Source organism: Parambassis ranga, chromosome 18, assembly GCF_900634625.1.
Source record: "Parambassis ranga chromosome 18, fParRan2.1, whole genome shotgun sequence".
NCBI classification, from domain to species: Eukaryota; Metazoa; Chordata; class Actinopteri; family Ambassidae; genus Parambassis; species Parambassis ranga.
This window is the reverse complement of record NC_041038.1, coordinates 4,146,712-4,171,159: the sequence shown is the minus strand read 5'-3', so window position 1 is coordinate 4,171,159 and position 24,448 is coordinate 4,146,712. Positions and strand designations below refer to the sequence as shown.

Genomic DNA, 24,448 nt, shown 5'->3' with positions numbered 1-24,448 from the left:
CCTCTGTACACATAGAGTTAGGGAAAATTTGAACTCCTGCTGATTTGTAAGTTTGCCCACTAACAAGAAATGATCAGTCCATTATTCAATGATATGGTTTATTTGAACAGTAAGAGACAGAACAATATGCAAATAAAAAAAGTTATGAATTAATTCACATTTTCATGACTGACCTCATGACATGGAAGTTTGAAATACTTCAGTCCAGGAAGTGTTAGGTCTGTTAGCCTAATGACCACATGATGGTTCACTAAATCAAACACACACACACAGACTCATTATTGATTTACAGTATGCTAATATGTCCGAATTTTTTTGTAGTAAGTGTACTTAGTGAAGCAATTGAATGATGCTGTGTTATTACAATTTTAATTATACACATCATGTATCATATTTGTATTAACACCTCACTCTAAACAGGAAATGTGAATTGAGGCCAAAATCTTTCATCATCACCATCATCAGTCACATGTCAGGGCCCACTATAGCAGACTGATGCCATCATGTGCAGCTAACAACAGGTGATTCCCAACCCCTGTTCAGTTGACACACTTTTCACACACTAATCCTTCAACAGAAACTAAATTCTTGCCTATTATGAGACCAATCACCATTTAGAGTGTTTAATCAAAGAGACCAATCAGCATGTTTGGAGAAGACGCAAAATCCCACCCACTATCACAACCCATGTGACTTTGGTTCCTCTTTCCAGTCTCCAGACCTGTTTACCACTGTCTGCTCTTTGTCTGGACGATGTGTGTATTCATGCATGCGTGTGTCTGTGTGTGTGTCTGTGTGTGTGCTCTTACTCTTCTAACTGTGTGGCTGGCTGATGTGTGGTTTCCTGCGCTCACAGTTGTGCAATACTTGTGCCGTACATCACCTCAGGCCATTCAGAAAGATAATAATAAACACACACTTCTTGCTTTTATTGCTCGTTGCTGTGGTCATGCTGTGTCTTGCAGGTTAGGGTCTGTTTCAGTAATGTTGTAGTGGCACTTTCTGGATGAGGAATGTTACACATTTGGAAACAGGAAACAATGAAAATGTGGCAACACATGCATATATTTATATTCATGGCTCACACCATAATGTCTAATACACAGCGTATACACAATAAAAGCTACACATTCTTGAAGTGTTGTACCATAAGTTGGCTACTAGAGCTGACATAGCAGATCAGAATATGGTCAAGAGTCACCAGTGTGGATTAAAAGGGGTAGCAGCTGTTTATCTCATATTTTCTTATACAATATTCTGTCAGCTACTTACTGTTTTGTGTGAATGGATTATTTTTGTCCTGATTGATACTTATAATTATGCATTTACATAGAATTCCTTCATATTTTCCACAAACTTGAACTCAAAATAGGATTAGGATAGTGTAAATTAATCACATGGTGCAAAGTTCCAGTTATTTTTATTTTATTTCTTTTGCACATATTTTGTCTGTCACTTTACTAGCATCACTGTTTTTTAGCATCAACTGTAAATACTATACCAGGTGGCCAATGAGGTCTGACTATGTGCAGCCTGACAGTGTAAAAGGTCAACCTGTGCTGTGAACTCTTGTTATTTTCTTTATCTTTGTTCAGGAGAGCTCATTAGCTCGTGATCTGAAGGAGCTTCATTGTACACAGAGATCAATCAGGTGTCGATACAGATCATGTGTCTGATGCGGATTTGGGTCTCCTCCCATAATTCTACAAAGCCACCGGTGGCTCTTAAGCACTTAATTATTGCATTAGGATTAAGGACCAGAGTGAAATATGCAGCAAGTTATCTGAGTTTTGTTGTATGGTCTGTCTGGCGGTGATGCAACTGTGACAGTGTGTGATTGAAGGATCTTGCCTACTGCCTACTGACGTTAAAGAAGGACAAAGTGCCCTTGTCATGTGCTTGGCTGTATGTGTGTGGGACTGAATAAGACAATAAGACAGAGAGCAGGCCTGTTCAGGATCAGGACAAACGCTGCTGCTTTTAATTACGTCACAGACAAGTGGCTGTAAAAGCAGGAAAATGTGGATTACACCACAGGTTCACATCTCCCACAGAGTGCCTGTTATCAGCACAGTACAGGCATGAATGTGCTTTCAATGCAAATAAAGCAGCCTCGCAGTCCTCTGTCAACCTGCCTGATGTTTGCAGACGATGGAAGGTTACTGATAGTCAGTTCAACAGGTTTACAGTCACAGTTTCACAGTTTAGCTCTGCTATGATCAGACACTGTTTAACACACAAACGACTGGTAAGAATGAAGGTTTAAAGTCTGAGGAAGTTGAGATTAATCTACTTTTATGTTGAAAATAGGGAAAAGGGAAAGCACCGGTACCTTTATACCAGTCAAGTTGTGCCTATGCAGATGTTGTTGTTGTTTTTATGTTACAGATTTGTCACAAAAACAGTCAACAAAGGGTTAGTAAATAAAAAAAACTCTTTAAATTCTATGCAGGGTTTTTTTCCTCGAAATGGGCTTTAGTTATTTATTTAGTTGTTGAGGATTTATTCTAACAGCTCGGTTTATTTAATTTTTGTTGCTACTATTTTTGACTTTTAATGTAAATTATTATTATTATTATTATTATTGTTGTTGTATGTATTATTGATCTCATAAATCCCATGTGCATTGCTGTATAAATAAATCTCAATGTTACAGCTGCAAATATGTATCCCTCCACTGCTAAAAATAGTCCCTAATATATGCTTGAAACTACACTGTCTGGTGTATAAGGACACTATTTAGTGAACCTACCTGTCATGTCAAAACACTACATAGTGACTTACATTATATACAGTAAGTATGATAAGATTTACCACTCTAAAAGGTTATCATCAGAGCTCCTGAGTAGCAGCCGCAGCACCTACCTGGTTTTCATGTCTGCATCTGGAAATGTCATATTAATGCAAATCAGCAGTAAAACATAAAACAGAATCAAATAAAAGCTTTATTGTCACATGTCTGCACGCTCCTTCCTCATCCTTTATTCGTACCTTTAAACCTGCTCCTCTGTATTTCAAGGTAACACATTATGCAGTTATGCCTCGGGCCATTATTATTAATCTTCGACTTCATGAAATCTCATGTAAATAAGCGAATGCTTCCTGCACAGTGAGTGGGTCAAAGGTGACAGCAGGGCTGTTTTGTGTTTCTTTTCAGTTATGCAGAGGACAGAAAGCTGGCTTTGTAATCAGGACGCGGGACGTCCAAGCAGACAGATACCAGCATCCTGTTTGACAGAAATGGCCTCCGTGACGCTAAGTTGAAAGGAATGCATGGTATGAGGACTCTGTGGTATGTTGTTTAGGCCCCGGCGACAGTTTGTTGGGCGGTACACAAACCTGCAGTGCACAGCCAACAGTCAGTCTTGGAAGCGAGTAAAGGAATATGACACACCCTGCAAACCTACAACACGATGCAAAATAAGTAGTTAAATAATCCCAGCCAGTAACTAGTATCAAACACTTACAGGACCTGTACATTGGATTTACATACTAAATGCTGTGCTTTATCACCGTTGATGTTAACTAGGGATACAGAGTTTGTTTATTTTAACTATTCCTTACATTTCTGTGGGTCACTAATACTCAGTGGTGGAATGTAATAGTATTTGTACTTTGTTACTGTACTTAAGTAATTCTTTATGTATTTATACTTTACTTAAGTAATAATAGTGCATACTTTATACTTTATACTTTTACTCCATTACATTCTGCAGCGAGTATCTGTACTTTCTATTCTACACTACGAATTTTAAAATGTCTTTAGTTACAAGTACATTTATGAATACAGTTTGTTCATACAGCTCGCTGGACTGATGTGAGGTCAGACTCTGCATGGAGATGGTGTCACGCTGCCAGCTGTTGTTCTATAATGAGCCTCAGTCATGATGCCGGTGCTCTGGCTCAGTTAGCTGAGCTAGTTAGCTCCTGTCTGCTAACACAGGTGGTGAATGCCTATTTTTCTGTTCACTTGATGCTCACAGCCTGCTCATGACACACAGACCTGTCCATAGCTGGTTCTGTACTGAAAATGTAAATGAACTACACATTATCAATTTTAATTTTAAGATGATTTCTTTGATTATTTTAACCTGTTCAGATATCCTTTGCAATGGAAATCAGGAAATCATTCGGTGCATGAGTACATTTAAATGTAATTACATACTTAAGACTTTTACTTAAGTAGGATTGTTGATGGCACTATTTTGCTGGGTATTCGTACTTTTACTTAAGTACCAAGCTTCAGTACTTTCTCCACCACTGCTAATACTGAGGGCACTGAGCTTAATTGAAAATAGTGTGCAACAAAACTGCACGCAGATGACACAGCATCACATGCTGAAGTTGACATAATCAATACTCAAATAAACATTCATGTGTCAAGTTAGCGTTCAGAAGCACCACGGCCCCTCACTAAAAGCCAAGTGACGTTTACCGGGACAAATAAACACGCTCAGTTAAAGTTTCAAGACAAAGAGCAGCTGTGTGTGTTTATCTGGTTTTTCCTGCTAGAGTCGGCCCATGAGATGAGCCGGACACCCCCCGCTCATATGACCAGAGATGTGTGGCTTTAAAACAGAATGAGGCATTCATAACTGCTCTGCCTCCTCACGTGGACCGAGCTGAGTGTGTTTGTGTTTAGGTGACCGCAAATATCCTGCATCAGATATGCGGCTCAAGTTTGAAGCCCAAAGCAGGACCTTTGCTCCACAATGACTCCATACTTTTTGAAATCATGTCATCAATTCCATCTGAAAGGCAAAAAACTAAGATATGTTTGTTAATGGCAGAAAAGTGCTGTGTAAGCACTACAGGCTCCTGCTTAATTGATGCAGGAAGATTAAAAACACACTAAATATATGTATTTTTTTTACAATCTTGCAACTTAGGAAAAAGTGTAGAATAACAGCATCCCATATGAATAAAATAACTGCATTTAATGGCAATTTAATGTTGAAATGCTAGCTGATTGCAGAGCAGATTTAGCATCACTAACTTACTAAATAGCTACCAATAGCAAATTAATCCAAAACTAAAAATATTATGAATAATTTACCATAATCTGACAATCAACTATGCACTATAGTTAATAACACATAATAAATGGTGATGAGAGATGTAAACATTAAAATGTTTAAATAATAAAACATCTAAAACTCTTTTATCCACACTTTTCTTCCCACCTGTGCCTCTTGACTCCAGAACCACATCCTCCTCCACTGTGGACGCCTAATCCCCATAAGCCTCCATAATGCGGCGAACAGGGGGAGAGAGAGGAAGTGGGGAGAGGAGAGTCTGAGCTTAATGACCTTGCAAGCCGATTACAGGCCAGCCCCGTTTCACAAAGAGCACTACGAGGCCTCACTCTCAACCTGTAAACCAGCCACGGCCACAAAGACAAGAGGGTGAAGAATCAGGATGTGGCGCTAAAACTGTGGAGCCTCTACTCCACTGAAAAAGTGCTGAACAGAATGACTGCAGAAGGAGAGTTGATCTGCCACTAGAGGGCAGTGCAAGGCAGGAATTACACAACTGGACCAGCTGGGAAAAAAAGTGTACTACTGGATACTGGATGAAAAGCACACCTGCAAGACTGTTTGTGAAGAGGTGACGTAGTTTTTGTGCAGCTGCTCATGCTTCAATCTGTGCTACAAAAGCCTGAGCATTTCTTACAGAACACTATGTTTATAAGAATTTATATTCAACACTACACAGCCATGCATTAGTAGATACATCACTTTATTAAGTGGTCAGAAAAAAGATATTGACTGGATTTTATCTTTTATTTCTATTATTGGCATTCATACAACACTGCTGTAAAAACAGTCACCATTCTCATAAACTCATTGAAGTCCACCTCTCCGTCTGCATTGTTATCCAGCTCGAAAAAGATTTTATTCACCTTTTCTGGTTTCGAACTTTCCTACAGAGACAGAAAAAAGAGAACTGGTTGTAGAGCGCGTCTTCATAAACCTGTTTGGTCCTGTGATTATGTTTCCTGTTGTCACGCTGACAGCTGGCAGACAGTCACCTATTCATTGGAAGCCATGAAGCTGCTTGGATCGCTTCAACCTTCTGATGCAGTGCTTTCCTTTTAGCGGTGTACACTTATGGTCACCTGCCAATTCAGCCCTGCTTGTACCTCAACGCCTGCAAGACTGTTTGTGAAGAGGAGACGTAGTTTTTGTGTATCTGCTGCTGTTGCATCAGACACAAAGCCACCGCTCTGACCGCTCGCTCATGAGCTGCATCTGCTCAGCAAGCTAGCCACAAGTAACTACTTTAACTGCTTCATTACTTTATGTTTTCATAATGTAATTATCAGCTTTGACTTTCATATTACAGTTTTTTCTGAATGCTTAAACACTAACAATGATTCTTACAGCACAATTTCTAAAACTATTACAGTTTTTCTTAATTGTTTACACACATTTTCTGGAAGCATGCCTCTATTCTCAGAACTCTACACACAAATCCAAAATAACACACACAATGGGTAAAACGCCTCAATTCTCCTGCAAATGAAACATTACATTCTAAAAAATCGCCTAGCATGGCGAATCCAGCCATGAAAAGCATCAGCTGCCATATCTCCACATGCATCCTCCATAGCTTGGAGAAGAGGTATGCACATTTGTGGATTTCGGTCATACACTTTCCATCTCCAGGCAGAAAAAAAATCCTCAATAGGCTTGAGGAATGGAGAATATGGAGGCAGATACACAACTAAAAAGTGTGCGTGGGCAGTGAACCAGTTACAAACCAGAGCAGCCCTGTGGAAACTTACGTTGTTCCAAATGACAACGTACCTGAGCTGCTCTGGGCCATCTACCTGATCTGGTGGAATGAGTGTGTTGTGTAGGGTGTCCAGCAATGTGATCAGATGGGCGGTGTTGTAGGGGCCAAGGGTAGCTACTGTACTACTGTACTCATTGAGTACTGTATTGATATGCAGTACTGCCATTTTCTAGTGAGAGTACATATACCAATCCATTGCTCCAAAACAGAAGAGCTCATCTGTTGCCCTTTTATGCTAAAGCTCTGATTGCTGATTGTAAAACTGTGTGATGGGTGTTTGCCCTTGTGATGAGTCAGTGTGCATATTTGAATGGCAGTGTGTTCCTTGTGAAAACAAGATATGTTCTGCATGAAAGCAGAGACTGGTGTGTACTGTTTTGAAAAAAGTGTGTTTTAGAACTGCAATTTGAGTGTAAAGCAGGAACTGTGCTCGTAGTTTAGCAGAATTGGTTCAGGGGGTTGGTAAATGAGTTACATGTTGTGGTCATTGTGTCTCAAGTACCAGAATTTGTGTGTAAACAATTGAGAAAAACTGTAATTAACTATCCCAGCTGATGATAAATCCATGACCTGACCTGAAGACAGGAAGAACCATGGAGCTGGATGAAGAGGCAGCATGATGCCCCAGTTGACTCTGCGATGCCTTAGGTGATCAATGGTGTATCTCTAAAGACCATCTGGAGCAAGCGGTCAGAGCGGTGGCTTTGTGTCTGATGTGCAACAGCAGCAGCCACACAAAAAAACAAGTAACTTTTTGGAGTGTTAAAAAGTCACGTCAAGGCTCTTGAAACTTGTCACTGTGTTGATATTGAGTCTGTCTATTGAGTTTTTTAATGCATATCAGTACAGATGCCTTATTTATTTCCCCACAACATCAAATGGCTGAAAATATAAACAAAGCATTTTAATTTAGGATGCTAAAGACCCACACCAGCTTAACTGAACAAAGGAAAACAATCGTCTTACATATTCATGCTTCCATTAGAGGATGAGGGGAATGCTGCTCTATATCATCCACCTTTGTAAAGAAATACATTTATAGCAACCTAGTTGGAATAAAATAAATAAACTCAAGTATAGCAGCATTTTGAAAACAAAGGATCAGATAACATAACACAACCTACTCGTGTGGCAGCATGTGGAGAGCACACAGCCTCTTCACACTTACTTCCTGGTCTCCTCCTCGCCTGAGATTCTTTAACAGTTTTTGCTGCCATTTACTATGAAGAACCCTGGAAAAGTAATAAAACTAGCCATAAGATTTTTAAATCTGTGCTACAAAAAAGTGATTTTACATTCAACACTACACAGCCATGCATTGGTAGATACATCACTTTATTAAGTGGTTAAAAAAAAAACATTACATTCTGAATTGTGTTTTATGTTTTATTTCTTGGTGCCGATGGAACCCACACCCGGAGACAGTCGTTCTCTGCTCACTTCTTATAGAAATGGATGATACAGGCCACACGGGCCACCAGTATTATAAACTCAGTGAAGTTCACCTCGGAGTCACCGTCCAGATCCAGGCTTTCCATGAACTTGTCCACCTCACCTGGGTTCTTTGCTTCCTATAGAGACAGAAGAAAGTGCACATAATAAGTTTGAGTTCATGATGAGTTGAGACTTGATAAGGTTTTCTCAGAATTCATTAATACATGAAAAAGTCTTAGTGTCCAAAAATCAAATGCTATGAAAATATAATGGTGTGGAAGATAAAGTTAAAATGGAATGTGTAATATAAGCACAGTGTCAGTACCTGCAGCAGACTGGGCAGCTCCTTCTCCAACAGAGTCTTGACTTCTCCTTTGTTCAGCATGTCCTTCTTTCCTTCTTTGCCTGCGTAGTCATTAAAAGTCTTCGACAGGATGATCATGGCATGCTGAAGCTGCGACATGGTTGCTGCTTTTGTTGAAAGTTGCTGCGACAAAGAAGAAAATGAACCAGCACGAGGGTTGATGTGTTGGGTGGAGTGGATGAGGAAAGAGCTCTTTTTATACCTTGTGAACGACGGCTTCAGGACCAATGATGGGACAGACTCGGGTATTGTGGGTGTTGGTTTCTGATGTGTCTACACGCCCTCTCTGCTGCAACACAGAGTGTACACATTAAGTAAAAAGCTATATGCAGCTTAAGTTGTCATGTTATTGAGGTTAAGAGGCCTTTCTTTTATCAGACCACAGAGGCAGCTGGTGTGGTGATTTGTGAACTTTGAGATGAGGAATGACTTTTTGTAGGGGGAGACACACAAACACATAAAAGTCACAGTGGTGTACTGTGGTCACTGTGTGTCTTTGCTTCTACACAGAGGTGGACATGAACCACAGGAGGAAAAGTCTGAAATGTCTCCGAGGGGTGGATTGATATCATGCTTGATATAGCCAGATTCGCGGTTTTCACACTCAGAAAAAAGGTATATCCAGATACTGCCCGAATCTAGCTGGATTGATTTTCCCAGTGTGAATGGGGTCTGAGAGCATGAGACAGAGGCTTACATGTTTCTGTTCTCCTCTGTATCAGGGTTCCTGTGAACAGCTGCTGTTTCAATCACCTTGTGTTTGTAGAATCACACATTCTACAACCTGTTGGGACACATCAAACCGGCAGTAGAGTCTTCATAAACCTGTTTGGTCACATCAATCAAGTCAAGTCAATTTTAATCAAAGTACTTCACAGAAACCTTTCAACAGAAAGACACTTTGAGCAGGACCCGGCTCATAAGGAGAACCTTCCTGCTGATAGTCGGCCGTAAAGAGAGAAGAAGAGGTAGACAGAGAGGATGAAGGAGAGAGACAGAAAGTCCATTTAGACACAATGATGTATAACTGAGGACCCTCACAGAGTCTAGATCAGCTGATTGCATCAAATCTAAAGCAGTGTACAAGACTCTGCAAGCAGAACAAAGTGTGTTTCTGAGTGTGAGAAAGCAAGCATTCTGTTCCCTCATCATTTGTTATTATAATTTTCTGTTATTAGTCTTCCTCCTTCTGTGATCCTTCGTTCCTCCCTCTTGTCCTCAGTGTTGCTGTGCACCCTATTCTGAGCACTTATTTCTTTGTCCTCCCTTCCTCCTCAGGTTTGGTTTGTGTTTTTGATCTTTATTTCCCTAGTTTTGGTACTTTGATTTTGCATTTTGACATGGCACTGTTTTCAGTAGCCCTCCTTATGTTCTCCTGTGTTTTGTAGTTTAGCTTTGAATAAAGCTCCTTTTTTGTTGCACATTGTTTTTTGTCTGTGCTGGGTCCTGTTAAAACCTACACCTCCATAAACACTGTCATATGCATCGCTGGTTAACACATTAGCATGCAGGTTGGCGAGGACTGGCATACATATACATTAAATATTTGTTTCTCCCCATGAGTAGAGCAGTGTCTCTGTGTAGACGTTCACACTATTTATTATTTGTGTTTGTGTAGCCATAAAGAAGGGTAAGCAGGCCTGGAAGTAAATGTCAAACATGTATTCACTCTTTGTCTCAGTGATATTTGCAGAATCAATGTTGTTTTCTTTTGTTAACAGCATATATTTACACCACCATGTTGGGCACTGATCGTTTACCGTGGTCGTGGTGAGTGGTTAGCTCTGTTTGCCTCACAGCCTGCGTGGTTTTCTTCGGGTGCTCCACCTTCCTTCTACATTCCAAAGACCTGCATGCTAGGTTAAGTGAGGACTCTGGCTGTTGGTGTGGGTGTGGCCGGCTGTTTTTTTGACTGGCAACCAGTCAGTGGTGCACCCCCGCCTCTCACGAAAAAAAAAAAAAAATCGAAAAAAACTTTCCACAACTGGTTCATTCAGTACCCCTGCTTGTGCAACCACCCAGGGTTCCATTCCTTCCTCCTCATTGATGCCACCAGGTTCTTCAAGGGAAAACCAAATACTGAGTCCATTAGGTGTACCCTGAGGCAATAACAGTTGTTGTTCTGCCTCACTTGGATCTCAACTGGTGTGTGGACGGTTCAGTTTCAGGATCCCACGTCATCCACCAATGTTGCCTTGAATCACAGGATTGCAGATCTGCTCCTTTAAATGATTTCCTCGCTTATTCGCCTTATTTACATTGACAGAGCCTTAATGTCTCCCAAGGCCAGTGTTAGTCCCAGCTGTGTTTCCTCCAGCTTTACTCTTCACTGTGTGCTCGATCTGTCAGGGGAGGCTGACAGATGGAGTCTTCCTGCTAGCTTTATCATATCCATAAATTCCCATGGGATGTATCGTCTCCTGACTCCTTCATCACAACAGGGGACTGGGCCCTCATCTTCTTTCTTTCTGTGTTCAGCTGCTTGTGTGTGGCTTCTTAGCTGCATGGGGCTGTCTGTGTCTGTCCACCCACGAGCCTGTGGCTTCACCCCTGTAGCTCCTCCTACTTTATCTACTGACTCTCCTCGGGCTGGACCTAACATTACATAAGAAACGATCACGTGCTGGTGGCAGCATTCTTCTAGTACTTACATCCATCACTGATCTCCTTCCAGTAGCAACCATCTCCTTTCTCACTGTCTCACCATCTCACTAAGCTCCACAGTGGTTCTGCTTTCACCACTCTGGAATCTGCTCACATGTGAGCAGAGCCGTCGCAACACGGTAGGCAAACCAGGCAATTGCCTAGGGCCCCGAGCATGAAAGGGGCCCTAAGACGGACGGTCAGTCAGCCACCATTCAACTACACCTGTTTTGGCCCAGCGCATTGACACATTCAGACTCCCCCCTCGCCACGCCCCCACGGGGTCCTGTGACAGCGCTGCTGGAAGCAGAGAGGAGCGGCACGTTCAAAATAAAGGAGGAAGCACACACACTGCAGGCTGCAAGGGAAGACGGCAAAAGAAAGAAAGAAGAAGAAAGAAGAGGCGAAACGGGAGAGAGGTAAGAGTCTATGACACAGCTGAGCCTCATCTTACTCCACCACTGTTTGTCTTTTTTCACATTGTATCATAACACTTTTAGAGACGCAGCGCCACACATCACTACAGCCTCCTTCATACTGCAGCCTGAATGTTCACTGTGAGTCGCTCTGCGTACAAACGTCTGCTAAATGAGTTACAAACGTCAATATAACGACGTGATATAAAACGTAAATGTATATAAAAACGTAAATGAAGCTGTAAAGTAGCTTGTTAGCTCATGCAGCAACAGTGTGTAGCTGCTATGCTAATGCTACTGTAGCTTGTTTTGTCTCGTTCGCAGGTTCAGCATTAAGCTAAGTGCTGCTGTTACAACTTACTGTTAGAGTTAATGACCTCTAAACCACAGCAGGAAAAACTAATGTATATATTTAGTCTATTTAGTGTTTATTAATGCTCAGGTGTTTCTCTGTAAATGACAAGCTAGTTAATTATTGTCATATAGTTGTGTCATTTTATGGCTTTTTTAAATTATGTTTTTCATCAGGTGCTGTGCTTAAACAGATGAAAGTATGTGCATTATGAATAATCTGGATTATTTACAGTGTTAATTATCAGGCTGATCATTATGGTCTTATACCACACAGGTCATGTGGAGCCCTGTGAGGAAACTCCAGAGGACGTCCCAGCAGCAGTCCAACACCTGAGAGCCTCCACTCCTTCCTCTGCTCCTCCAGCACCTGACTTGGTAACAAAGGAAGGTTCAAGGTGTCCAGTTCTCACTGATGATCCTGCACTGTGGACAAACTTAATAATAACAATACTAGTCATCATATCTTGTGTGTCAGTGGTGGTGGAAGTACTGATGTTTAGTACTTAAGTGAAAGTACAATTACCCAGCAAAATATATACTCAAGTAAAAGTAGATGTGCTACATCAATGATCCTACTTAACCAAAGTCTTAAGTACTTACTTTTAATTTCCAAGAGTTTAAATTGAAGCAACTGAACTCAAGGATTGTTTTTTTAACTTGGGGGATACATAAAAATACATGAAAAATTACTTAAGTACAGTAAGAAAGTACAACTACTTAGTTACTTTCCACCACTGTGGACAGTCTTCAGAGAGTACATATTTCTATGATATATTTTGATTGTGTTGTACAGTTTTTTTTTATGTTTCCTTAAGATAATATTTTCATGTGTGTTCACACATTATTTAAATAAAAAGGTTTCTTATATAATCATCACTGTAAATGTCTTTGTGTTTGGGGCGGCATTTCTTTAGAATCTTGTAGCCTGTAGGCCCCCTATAGTGTCAAGCAACGGCTCTGCATGTGAGGTCAGATAAAGGAGTTTTAGGTGCAGTGATCAAAGACAGCACATCTCTCTATTTAGTTTCAGTGATTAAATCACCTAGATGATTAATTCTTTTACATTTGAGCTTCAACCAAAGGTTGTTGGCAGTATATTGTGTGAAAGATCTTGATTCAGTGATTTATGTTTACAGTATTTACTAATAATCCATCTACCGTGCTGAAAGCCTCGGTCAGGTTTCTGCTTCAGATGAGGTTTTATTGGCTCTAACTAATTGACTACCACCTTCTGAGGTTCTTTAACTGTGAGGAGGTAATTGGCATTAAACATGATAACATGTCAAAATGCTTTTTTATCCTCCTCTGTCCTACTGAGAAAGATGATGGAAGGGCTTCACCTGAACTTCACTTACAGCAGTCCTGCAGTTATCAGTCCCAGCCAATCACTGGTCTCCCAGTTAGAGTTAGGGTAATGACCTTCCTTGTGTCAGCATAGTTAAGCTCTTTCTTGCAGGAGTGGGAGACCTAGTAAGCTTGTGTTGTTAAGGGATAAATCACTACAGCCTTTTTTTCTGTTGGTCTAACCAGAGGTCATCTCATACAGTAAAAGGATGTTATTTACTGTCACTTAAGTTCTGATGTCATCAGTATGTGCAGGATCTGGATCATAGTTGTCAGGAAAACAACAGTGCACGTTAATAACTACCTTCAATGGCACTAACCATCTATAAAGAAAAAATTATATGTGGAGTTGTTGGAATTTGTTGTGCCTGGCGCGCCCCCTGGTGGCTGGCTGCAGAATTTTTTTTTTAGTTTGTGTTGCGATATGCACCACAGACAGACACACAGTTAACAGATAAATTGCATGCATTCTGCTTTGATTTTAAGGTTTCATTGTCATTTCTGCTTTAATGTTACTGGGACACTGGGGATGCATTTCTTAATATAACAGGATTTTATGCACACCCCTCCTTCTCTGCTCACTGAGGGACCAGCGCGCCTGATGGTGCCGCCTGCGGGAGCTGCTGTCAGGCCTATCCTGACACAGTTCTCCCAGACAGGGCTGACCTGGAACTGCTGCGTGCGGACAGAAGAAACTGTCAAATTCTCATCCCTCATCCCTGGTTTTTGTTGACTCCTGGATTCAGCCTATAGGGCCATTGTGTGAAAGCCACTCATGAACAGCAGTACAAAGAATAATGGCAAATTATTCCAAAATATTGAAAATATGACAAGTAATTCAACATAATCTGACCTGACTATGCACAATTGAAATATATGTTTGAGTTAATATTGCAGTAATAAATGTGTGATGAGAGATGTAAACAAAAACATAAACATGTTAAAATATTTAAATAACACACTTTTTCTTCCCACCTGTGCCTCCAGACTCCAGAACCACATCCTCCTCCACTGTGGACGACTAATTCCAATAAGCCTCCATAATGCCATGAACGGGGAGAGAGGGGGAGAGGAGAGTCTGAGCTTAATGACCTTGCCGATTACAGGCCAGCCCCGTTTCACAAAGAGCACTACGAGGCCTCACTCTCAACCTGTAAACCAGCCACGGCCACAAAGACAAGAGGGGTGAAGAATCAGGATGTGGCGCTAAAACTGTGGAGCCTCTACTCCACTGAACAAGTGATGAACAGAATGACTGCAGAAGGAGAGTTGATCTGCCACTAGAGGGCAGTGCAAGGCAGGAATTACACAACTGGACCAGCTGGGGAAAAAAAGTGTACTACTGGATACTGGATGAAAAGCACACCTGCAAGACTGTTTGTGAAGAGGTGACGTAGTTTTTGTGCAGCTGCTCATGCTTCAATCTGTGCTACAAAGCCTGAGCATTTCTTACAGAACACTATGTTTATAAGAATTTATATTCAACACTACACAGTGCGCTTTCCTTTTAGCGGTGTACGCTTATGTCACCTACCAATTCAGCCCTGCTTGTACTTCAACACCTGCAAGACTGTTTGTGAAGAGGAGACGTTTTTGTGTATCTGCTGCTGTTACATCAGACACAAAGCCACCGCTCTGACCGCTCGCTCATGAGCTGCATCTGCTCAGCAAGCTAGCCACAAGTAACTACTTTAACTGCTTCATTACTTTTATGTTTTCATAATCTAATTATCAGCTTTGACTTTCAATATTACAGTTTTTTTTCTGATTGCTTAAACACTAACAATGATTCTTATAGCACAATTTCTAAAACTATTAATAGTAATAGCAATCACTCACTGAGTTTGCAAAACTAAAAGAAAAAAAACTGCTTTACACTCAATTTGCACTTTTGTAATTTTAATTGGCAATTGTATAAATATAATCCACTTCACAGCACTCTTTTTGCTGAACTGTAAACACAACTCACTGCTTTACACACAATTTCCAAATGATCAACACACTCCTAGTAAAACTATACACATTTATGGCTGGTATTTACACTATTTTGCCAACTGTCTGGCTACACTGTCACATGTGAGAACTGTTTTACATCATTAGTTCACTTTGCAATCAGCATGAGCTGTAAATAAGCCACAGGTAAGCTTCAGTGTGGAGAACATTGGAGGGAGAAGAAGACTGAGAAGAGTGAGAATTAGAGGAGGATGAGGACATGAGGAAGCAGGAGGAAGAGGAAGAGGACGAGGAGGTGAAGAGGAAGGAGGAAGGGTAAGAAGAAATAGAATTACTGATGTCATCGGAGCTACAATAGTGGATCATGTGATCAACCATGGAATGACCCTGAGGGAAGCTGGACAACAGGTTCAGCCTGAGCCGCTACACTGTAGCAAGCATCATGAGGACATATTGATGAGAATGGGTTAGTACAGTTCCCTCACGCTAAGTTTTGTAGGTGTACCATACTCTAATGAGAAAAACAACAATACTGTACATGTAAAACTGAAACTGTGACTCCACAGAAGTACTAGACATCCAGCATCTGGAAGGACGGCACTCCAGGAGACATGTTCCCCGGTGACTTGGACTAGAAGACATTGCATGAGACGATGAAATTCTGTGGCCGGACCCAGAGAGACAATGAGACTGATTTTCTCTCTCTTTCAGTGAAATTGTATGTTTTCTAGTGTTTGTTTTGATGTGTGTGAATAAACATTCATACTTGAAATTTGAATCCCTGTGTGTTTATAGAACTATTTATGACAAAAGTTTGACCTCACATGGACAGACCTTGTGCACAGAGAAAGCAAAAGCCAGATGTGTTTTCAGTTACAGTTTTTTCTGATTGCTTAAACACTAACAATGATTCTTATAGCACAATTTCTAAAACTATTAATAGTTATAGCAAAATCACTCACTGAGTTTGCAAAACTAAAAGCAAAAAAACTGCTTTACACTCAATTTGCACTTTTGTAACACACAATTTGCAAATGTATAAATATAATCCACTTCACAGCACTCTTTTTGCTGAACTGTAAACACAACTCACTGCTTTACACACAACTTCCAAATGATCAACACACTCCTAGTAAAACTATACACATGTATGGCTGGTATTTACACTATTTTGCCAACTGTCTGGCTACACTGTCACATGTGAGAACTGTTTTACATCATTAGTTCACTTTGCAATCAGCATGAGCTGTGAATAAGCCACAGGTAAGCTTCAGTGTGGAGAACAATGGAGGGAGAAGAAGACTGAGAAGAGTGAGAATTAGAGGAGGATGAGGACATGAGGAAGCAGGAGGAAGAGGAAGAGGACGAGGAGGTGAAGAGGAAGGAGGAAGGGTAAGAAGAAATAGAATTACTGATGTCATCGGAGCTACAATAGTGGATCATGTGATCAACCATGGAATGACCCTGAGGGAAGCTGGACAACGGGTTCAGCCTGAGCCGCTACAATATAGCAAGCATCATGAGGACATATTGATGAGAATGGGTTAGTACAGTTCCTTCACTCTAAGTTTTTCTCTAATGAGAAAAACATCAATACTGTACATGTAAAACTGAAACTGTTACTCCATAGAATTGCTAGACATCCTGCATCTGGAAGGAGGCATGCGAGGATATGGACCAGGCATCATGTCAGGCCTGGATACGGCACTCCAGGAGACATGTTCCCCGGTGCCTTGGACTAGAAGACATTGCATGCGACGTTGATGAAATTCTGTGGCCGGACCCAGAGAGACAATGAGACTGATTTTCTCTCTCTCTCTCTCTTTCAGTGAAATTGTATGTTTTCTAGTGTTTGTTTTGATGTGTGTGAATAAACATTCATACTTGAAATTTGAATCCCTGTGTTTCTATAGAACTATTTATGGCAAAAGTTTGACCTCACATGGACAGACCTTGTGCACAGAGAAAGCAAAAGCCAGATGTGTTTTCAGTTAATACCATCAGTGTGTAGTTGGCACATTGTGTGCTTAGTAATATGATGGTTTGTGTTAACTGTGTGGTACAAAAATACCATTTTTACAAAGGTTTGAAGAGTTAAGCAAGATGTATTAGCTTTTGCAAGAGATCTACAATGTTTTGCTGATTTGGTGTAAGGTTTTTTTATTTGTGTGTAGAGTTTTGCACAAATAGCCAATAGTTACAGAAATGTGCTTAAGCAATCAGAAAAAACTGTAAGCAATCAGAAAAAACTGTAAACACTAACAATGATTCTTACAGCACAATTTCTAAAACTATTACAGTTTTTCTCAATTGTTTACACACATTTTCTGGAAGCATGCCTCATATTCTCAGAACTCTACACACAAATCCAAAATAACACACACAATGGGCAAAACCCCTCAATTCTCCTGCAAAATGAAACATTACATTCTAAACAATGTTATTTCTTCTCAAAATGGGTTTATGTTTTCAAATGACACACACAAACCATCATATGAATAGACATTTATAAGAACCAGCTGAACACTGATGTGCTCAGTGTAAAACACTGTGATGAATGGAATGTTTTCCAATGACTTGGTTTTTTGGTTCAGTGTTACACTGACTACAGACAGTACATACATAAGTGTGTTGTAAAATATTTTAGAATATTGTTTTTTATACTCAGAACACACAAATACATGGTAACATTTTTCCCGCAAAAAACAATGTACACAGTGTACATGCCATTCCCATCCCCAACCAACACAAAGTTGCACATACACTACATACACAACAACAGAAGAATTTACCGTATACAGTTACAGTACCAAAAAAAAAACTAACAAAAAAAACAATTCCGCATCCTCCCTTCAGTTACGGTCTGGCCACAGCTCATCCACATCACAAGCAATGTTTTGCCTGGCCAAGCAGCGGGGGTAATATCGCCTAGCATGGCGAATCCAGCCATGAAAAGCATCAGCTGCCATATCTCCACATGCGTCCTCCATAGCTTGGAGAAGAGGTATACGCGTTTGTGGATTACGGTCATACACTTTCCATCTCCAGGCAGAAAAAAAATCCTCAATAGGCTTGAGGAATGGAGAATATGGAGGCAGATACACAACTAAAAAGTGTGCGTGGGCAGTGAACCAGTTACGAACCAGAGCAGCCCTGTGGAAACTTACGTTGTTCCAAATGACAACGTACCTGAGCTGCTCTGGGCCATCTACCTGATCTGGTGGAATGAGTGTGTTGTGTAGGGTGTCCAGGAATGTGATCAGATGGGCGGTGTTGTAGGGGCCAAGGGTAGCTACTGTACTACTGTACTCATTGAGTACTGTATTGATATGCAGTACTGCCATTTTCTAGTGAGAGTACATATACCAACCCATTGCTCCAAAACAGAAGAGCTCATCTGTTGCCCTTTTATGCTAAAGCTCTGATTGCTGATTGTAAAACTGTGTGATGGGTGTTTGCCCTTGTGATGAGTCAGTGTGCATATTTGAATGGCAGTGTGTTCCTTGTGAAAACAAGATATGTTCTGCATGAAAAGCAGAGACTTGTGTGTACTGTTTTGAACAATGTGTGTTTTAGAACTGCAATTTGAGTGTAAAGCAGGAAAACTGTGCTCGTAGTTTAGCAGAATTGGTTCAGGGGGTTGGTAAATGAGTTACATGTTGTGGTCATTGTGTCTCAAGTACCAGAATTTGTGTGTAAACAATTGAGAAAAACTGTAATTAACTATCCCTAGCTATGATAAATCCATGACCTGACCTGAAGACAGGAAGAACCATGGAGCTGGATGAAGAGGCAGCATGATGCCCCAGTTGACTCTGCGATGCCTTAGGTGATCAATGGTGTATCTCTAAAGACCATCTGGAGCAAGCGGTCAGAGCGGTGGCTTTGTGTCTGATGTGCAACAGCAGCAGCCACACAAAAAAACAAGTCCCTTTTTGGAGCGTTAAAAAGTCACGTCAAGGCTCTTGAAACTTGTCACTGTGTTGATATTGAGTCTGTCTATTGAGTTTTTTAATGCATATCAGTACAGATGCCTTATTTATTTCCCCACAACATCAAATGGCTGAAAATATAAACAAAAGCATTTTAATTTAGGATGCTAAAGACCCACACCAGCTTAACTGAACAAAGGAAAACAATCGTCTTACATATTCATGCTTCCATTAGAGGATGAGGGGAATGCTGCTCTATATCATCTCACCTTTGTAAAGAAATACATTTATATGCAACCTAGTTGGAATAAAATAAATAAACTCAAGTATAAGCAGCATTTTGAAAACAAAGGATCAGATAACATAACACAACCTACTCGTGTGGCAGCATGTGGAGAGCACACAGCCTCTTCACACTTACTTCCTGGTCTCCTCCTCGCCTGAGATTCTTTAACAGTTTTTGCTGCCATTTACTATGAAGAACCCTGGAAAAGTAATAAAACTAGCCATAAGATTTTTAAATCTGTGCTACAAAAAAGTGATTTTACATTCAACATTACACAGCCATGCATTGGTAGATACATCACTTTATTAAGTGGTTAAAAAAACATTACATTCTGAATTTTGATGTTTTATTTCTTGGTGCCAATGGAACCCACACCCGGAGATAGTCGTTCTCTGCTCAAATCTTAAAGAAATGGATGGCACAGGCCAGACGGACCACCAGCGCCATAAACTCAGTGAAGTTCACCTCGGAGTCACCGTCCAGATCCAGGCTTTTTATGAGCTTGTCCACCTCACCTGGGTTCTTTGCTTCCTATAGAGACAGAAGAAAGTGCACATAATAAGTTTGAGTTCATGATGAGTTGAGACTTGATAAGGTTTTCTCAGAATCCATTAATACATCATAATCATAATGTCCAAAAGTCAAATGCTGTGAAAATATGTGTGGTGTGGAAGTTAAAGTTAAAAATGGGGCTGATCCCTTCATCTGAGCACAGTGTCAGTACCTGCAGCAGACCGGGCAGCTCCTTCTCCAACAGAGTCTTGACTTCTCCTTTGTTCAGCATGTCCTTCTTTCCTTCTTTGCGTGCGTAGTCATTAAAAGTCTTCGACAGGATGGCTATGGCCACCGCAAGCTGCGACATGGTTGCTGCTTTTGTTGAAAGTTGCTGCGACAAAGAAGAAAATGAACCAGCACGGGGTTGATGTGTTGGGTGGAGTGGATGAGGAAAGAGCTCTTTTTATACCTTGTGAACGACGGCTTCAGGACCAATGATGGGACAGACTCGGGTATTGTGGGTGTTGGTTTCTGATGTGTCTACACGCCCTCTCTGCTGCAACACAGAGTGTACACATTAAGTAAAAAGCTATATGCAGCTTAAGTTGTCATGTTATTGAGGTTAAGAGGAGGCCTTTCTTTTATCAGACCACAGAGGCAGCTGGTGTGGTGATTTGTGAACTTTGAGATGAGGAATGACTTTTTGTAGGGGGAGACACACAAACACATAAAAGTCACAGTGGTGTACTGTGGTCACTGTGTGTCTTTGCTTCTACACAGAGGTGGACATGAACCACAGGAGGAAAAGTCTGAAATGTCTCCGAGGGGTGGATTGATATCATGCTTGATATAGCCAGATTCGCGGTTTTCACACTCAGAAAAAAGGATATATCCAGATACTGCCCGAATCTAGCTGGATTGATTTTCCCAGTGTGAATGGGGTCTGAGAGCATGAGACAGAGGCTTACATGTTTCTGTTCTCCTCTGTATCAGGGTTCCTGTGAACAGCTGCTGTTTCAATCACCTTGTGTTTGTAGAATCACACATTCTACAACCTGTTGGGACACATCAAACCGGCAGTAGAGTCTTCATAAACCTGTTTGGTCACATCAATCAAGTCAAGTCAATTTTAATCAAAGTACTTCACAGAAACCTTTCAACAGAAAGACACTTTGAGCAGGACCCGGCTCATAAGGAGAACCTTCCTGCTGATAGTCGGCCGGGTAAAAGAGGAGAAGAAGAGGTAGACAGAGAGGATGAAGGAGAGAGAGAGAAAGTCCATTTAGACACAATGATGTATAACTGAGGACCCTCACAGAGTCTGAGATCAGCTGATTGCATCAAATCTAAAGCAGTGTACAAGACTCTGCAAGCAGAACAAAGTGTGTTTCTGAGTGTGAGAAAGCAAGCATTCTGTTCCCTCATCATTTGTTATTATAATTTTCTGTTATTAGTCTTCCTCCTTCTGTGATCCTTCGTTCCTCCCTCTTGTCCTCAGTGTTGCTGTGCACCCTATTCTGAGCACTTATTTCTTTGTCCTCCCTTCCTCCTCAGGTTTGGTTTGTGTTTTTGATCTTTATTTCCCTAGTTTTTGGTACTTTGATTTTGCATTTTGACATGGCACTGTTTTCAGTAGCCCTCCTTATGTTCTCCTGTGTTTTGTAGTTTAGCTTTGAATAAAGCTCCTTTTTTGTTGCACATTGTTTTTGTCTGTGCCTGGGTCCTGTTAAAACCTACACCTCACATAACACTGTCATATGCTCGCTGGTTAACACATTAGCATGCAGGTTGGCAGGACTGGCATACATATACATTAAATATTGTTTCTTCCCCATGAGTAAAGCAGTGTCTCTGTGTAGACGTTCACACTATTTATTAGTTGTGTTTGTGTAGGCCATAAAGAAGGGTAAGCAGGCCTGGAAGTAAATGTCAAACATGTATTCACTCTTTGTCTCAGTGATATTTGCAGAATCAATGTTGTTTTCTTTTGTTAACAGCATATATTTACACCACCATGTTGGCACTGATCAGTTACCGTGGTCGTGGTGATGTGGTTAGCTCTGTTTGCCTCACAGCCTGCGTGGGTTTTCTTCGGGTGCTCCACCTTCCTTCTACATTCCAAAGACCTGCATGCTAGGTTAAGTGAGGACTCTGGCTGTTGGTGTGGGTGTGGCCGGCTGTTTGTTTGACTGGCAACCAGTCAGTGGTGCACCCCCGCCTCTCACGAAAAAAAAAAAAAATCAAAAAACTTTCCACAACTGGTTCATTCAGTACCCCTGCTTGTTTCACCACCCAGGGTTCCATTCCTCCCTCATCATTGACGCACCAGGTTCTTCAGGGAAATCAATACTGAGTCCATTAGGTGTACACTGAGCATAACAGTTGTTTTCTGCCTCACTTGGATCTCAACTGGGTGTGTGAGCGGTTCAGTTCAGTCCCACGTCATCCACACTGTTGCCTTGAATCACAGGTTGCAGATCTGCTCCTTTAAAGATTTCCTCTCTTATTCGCCTTATTTACATTGACAGAGCCTTAATGTCTCCCAAGGCCAGTGTGAGTCCAGCTGTGTTTTCCTCCAGGTTTACTCTTCACTTGTGTGCTCGATCTGTCAGTGGAGGCTGACAGATGGAGTCTTCCTGCTAGCTTTATCATATCCATAAATTCCCATGGGATGTATCGTCTCCTGACTCCTTCATCACAACAGGGGACTGGCCCTCATCTTCTTCTTTCTGTGTTCAGGCTGCTTGTGTGTGGCTTCTTAGCTGCATGGGGCTGTCTGTGTCTGTCCACCCACGGCTTCACCCCTGTAGCTCCTCCTACTTTATCTACTGACTCTCCTCGGGCTGGACCTAACATTACATAAGAAACGATCACGTGCTGGTGGCAGCATTCTTCTAGTACTTACATCCATCACTGATCTCCTTCCAGTAGCAACCATCTCCTTTCTCACTGTCTCACCATCTCACTAAGCTCCACAGTGGTTCTGCTTTCACCACTCTGGAATCTGCTCACATGTGAGCAGAGCCGTCGCAACACGGTAGGCAAACCAGGCAATTGCCTAGGGCATGAGAGGGGCCCTAGGCAAGAGTCTATGACACAGCTGAGCCTCATCTTACTCCACCACTGTTTGTCTTTTTTCACATTGTATCATAACACTTTTAGAGACGCAGCGCCACACGTCACTACAGCCTCCTTCATACTGCAGCCTGAATGTTCACTGTGAGTCGCTCTGCGTACAAACGTCTGCTAAATGAGTTACAAACGTCAATATAATGACGTGATATGTAGCGGGTGCTATTTGCCTCAGGTCGGGAAAAAGGGGAGGGTAAGTCGACCCGCATATATAGGGCTCCTTGTACGGGGGAACAAAGGTGTTGGGGTTTGGTTCCGCCCGGTGGAGTAAGGCAGGTGCACACCTTGCTCCACACTGGCGTGCAGGGAGGCCATACAGGTATGCGGGTTGGCTGTAGCCTACCTTTTTGTTTTAAAGTATTTGACGGGTGGTTGATTGACTTTGTTTTATACATTACAGATGGATGTTCAGGCAAAGAAGTAGACGGTATTCACAAGTAGTTTGGTCACGCAGATGCCAGGTATTTTAAGGATTATTAATTATATTGCAGGTATTTTAAGCATGATTTAATAAAGTGTAAAGAGGTTTTAAAAGAAAGTATTTGTTTTGTTGCAGAGCGTCGGGTTGATGGGCATCGCTGCTCTTGCCATAGCATGCAAATTGTCGGTTTCTTTTCTTTGTCTAGTCCGCCCGGCAAGTGAGCCGGTGTGTGGCACAAAAGAACTGGGAGGTGCCTTTGGGGCGGACTAGTTTTTCTTTCTTTCTTTTTTTTTTTTATTAATTTGTTTATTGTTATTTCGTTTTTTTGTTTTCCCCTTAATCCGTACCTACCCTACTTCCATACGACCTGCCAGGCGTGTGCAGTGAAACACGGTTGCAGTGTCTAAATACTCACGTGTGCAGTGAAACACAATTGCAGTAGTGATGTGTTGCTCGTGAACGATTCGTTCGATATGAACGAATCTTTTATATGAATCGGGGTAACGAGTCCCCTCAGTGAGTGATTCGTTCTTTCGCTACATGGCAGGCAGCCGCATAAAGCTCAGTTGGCAGGACAGGAAACAGATATGATTCGTTCCTGAGTCGCGGTAGCCCCCGGATCTTCGTTCTGTTGTCACGTGACGGCCAAGCCACTCAGGCTGTGTGCCAATTGGCCAGCAGCAAATGATCAGCAAAGGAACTTGCGACTCGTTCACAGATCGTTCATACGAATCGTTCATACGAATCGTTCCGGATTGCTCATTTGTCACGCGAGAGCTGAAGCTCAGCTGCGGGGCTGTGGACTCAGAAACAAACAAGGAAATGAATGTCTGATATCTGACGCTCCTCAATTTGTCACGTGACACCAGGCAAACG

At 41.5% G+C, this 24,448-nt stretch overlaps 3 protein-coding genes across 9 annotated transcripts in view; 1 reads left to right on the top strand and 2 right to left on the bottom strand.

Moving 5' to 3' along the window:
- Positions 1-23,967, top strand: part of LOC114450667 (uncharacterized) — a 57,326-nt gene extending 33,359 nt beyond the window's left edge. For 2 of the 6 annotated variants that reach the window (XR_003672117.1, XR_003672116.1), the window contains exons 2-3: positions 23,552-23,612; positions 23,708-23,967. Coding sequence is in view for 1 of the 6 variants with exons in the window: in XM_028428935.1 (XP_028284736.1) it covers positions 23,552-23,592 (41 nt within the window). In the remaining 5 variants the exon portion in view is untranslated. Of the gene's footprint in view, positions 1-12,283; positions 12,345-22,894; positions 23,057-23,319; positions 23,471-23,551; positions 23,613-23,707 lie in introns of those variants that run through there. The other 4 variants (XR_003672119.1, XR_003672114.1, XM_028428935.1 and 1 more) reach the window with 4 other exon arrangements.
- Positions 8,167-8,921, bottom strand: LOC114450670 (protein S100-P-like). Its single transcript, XM_028428939.1, has 2 exons — positions 8,558-8,921; positions 8,167-8,369 (listed from the first exon to the last, which is right to left on the bottom strand). Exons 1-2 carry the CDS (start codon positions 8,693-8,695, stop codon positions 8,235-8,237), a joined length of 273 nt encoding a protein of 90 aa, XP_028284740.1. The 5' UTR covers positions 8,696-8,921; the 3' UTR covers positions 8,167-8,234.
- LOC114450671 (protein S100-P-like) lies at positions 19,806-22,186 on the bottom strand. 2 transcript variants are annotated; one of them, XM_028428942.1, is made up of 3 exons: positions 22,055-22,186; positions 20,249-20,575; positions 19,806-20,055 (listed from the first exon to the last, which is right to left on the bottom strand). In XM_028428942.1, the coding sequence occupies exons 2-3, from the start codon at positions 20,384-20,386 to the stop codon at positions 19,921-19,923; spliced, it is 273 nt and encodes a 90-aa protein (XP_028284743.1). In that variant the 5' UTR covers positions 20,387-20,575; positions 22,055-22,186; the 3' UTR covers positions 19,806-19,920. The 2 variants fall into 2 exon arrangements, with proteins under 2 accessions (XP_028284743.1, XP_028284742.1); XM_028428941.1 differs by lacking the exon at positions 22,055-22,186 and having other exon boundaries at positions 20,249-20,896.
- Positions 23,968-24,448: the final 481 nt, after the last annotated feature.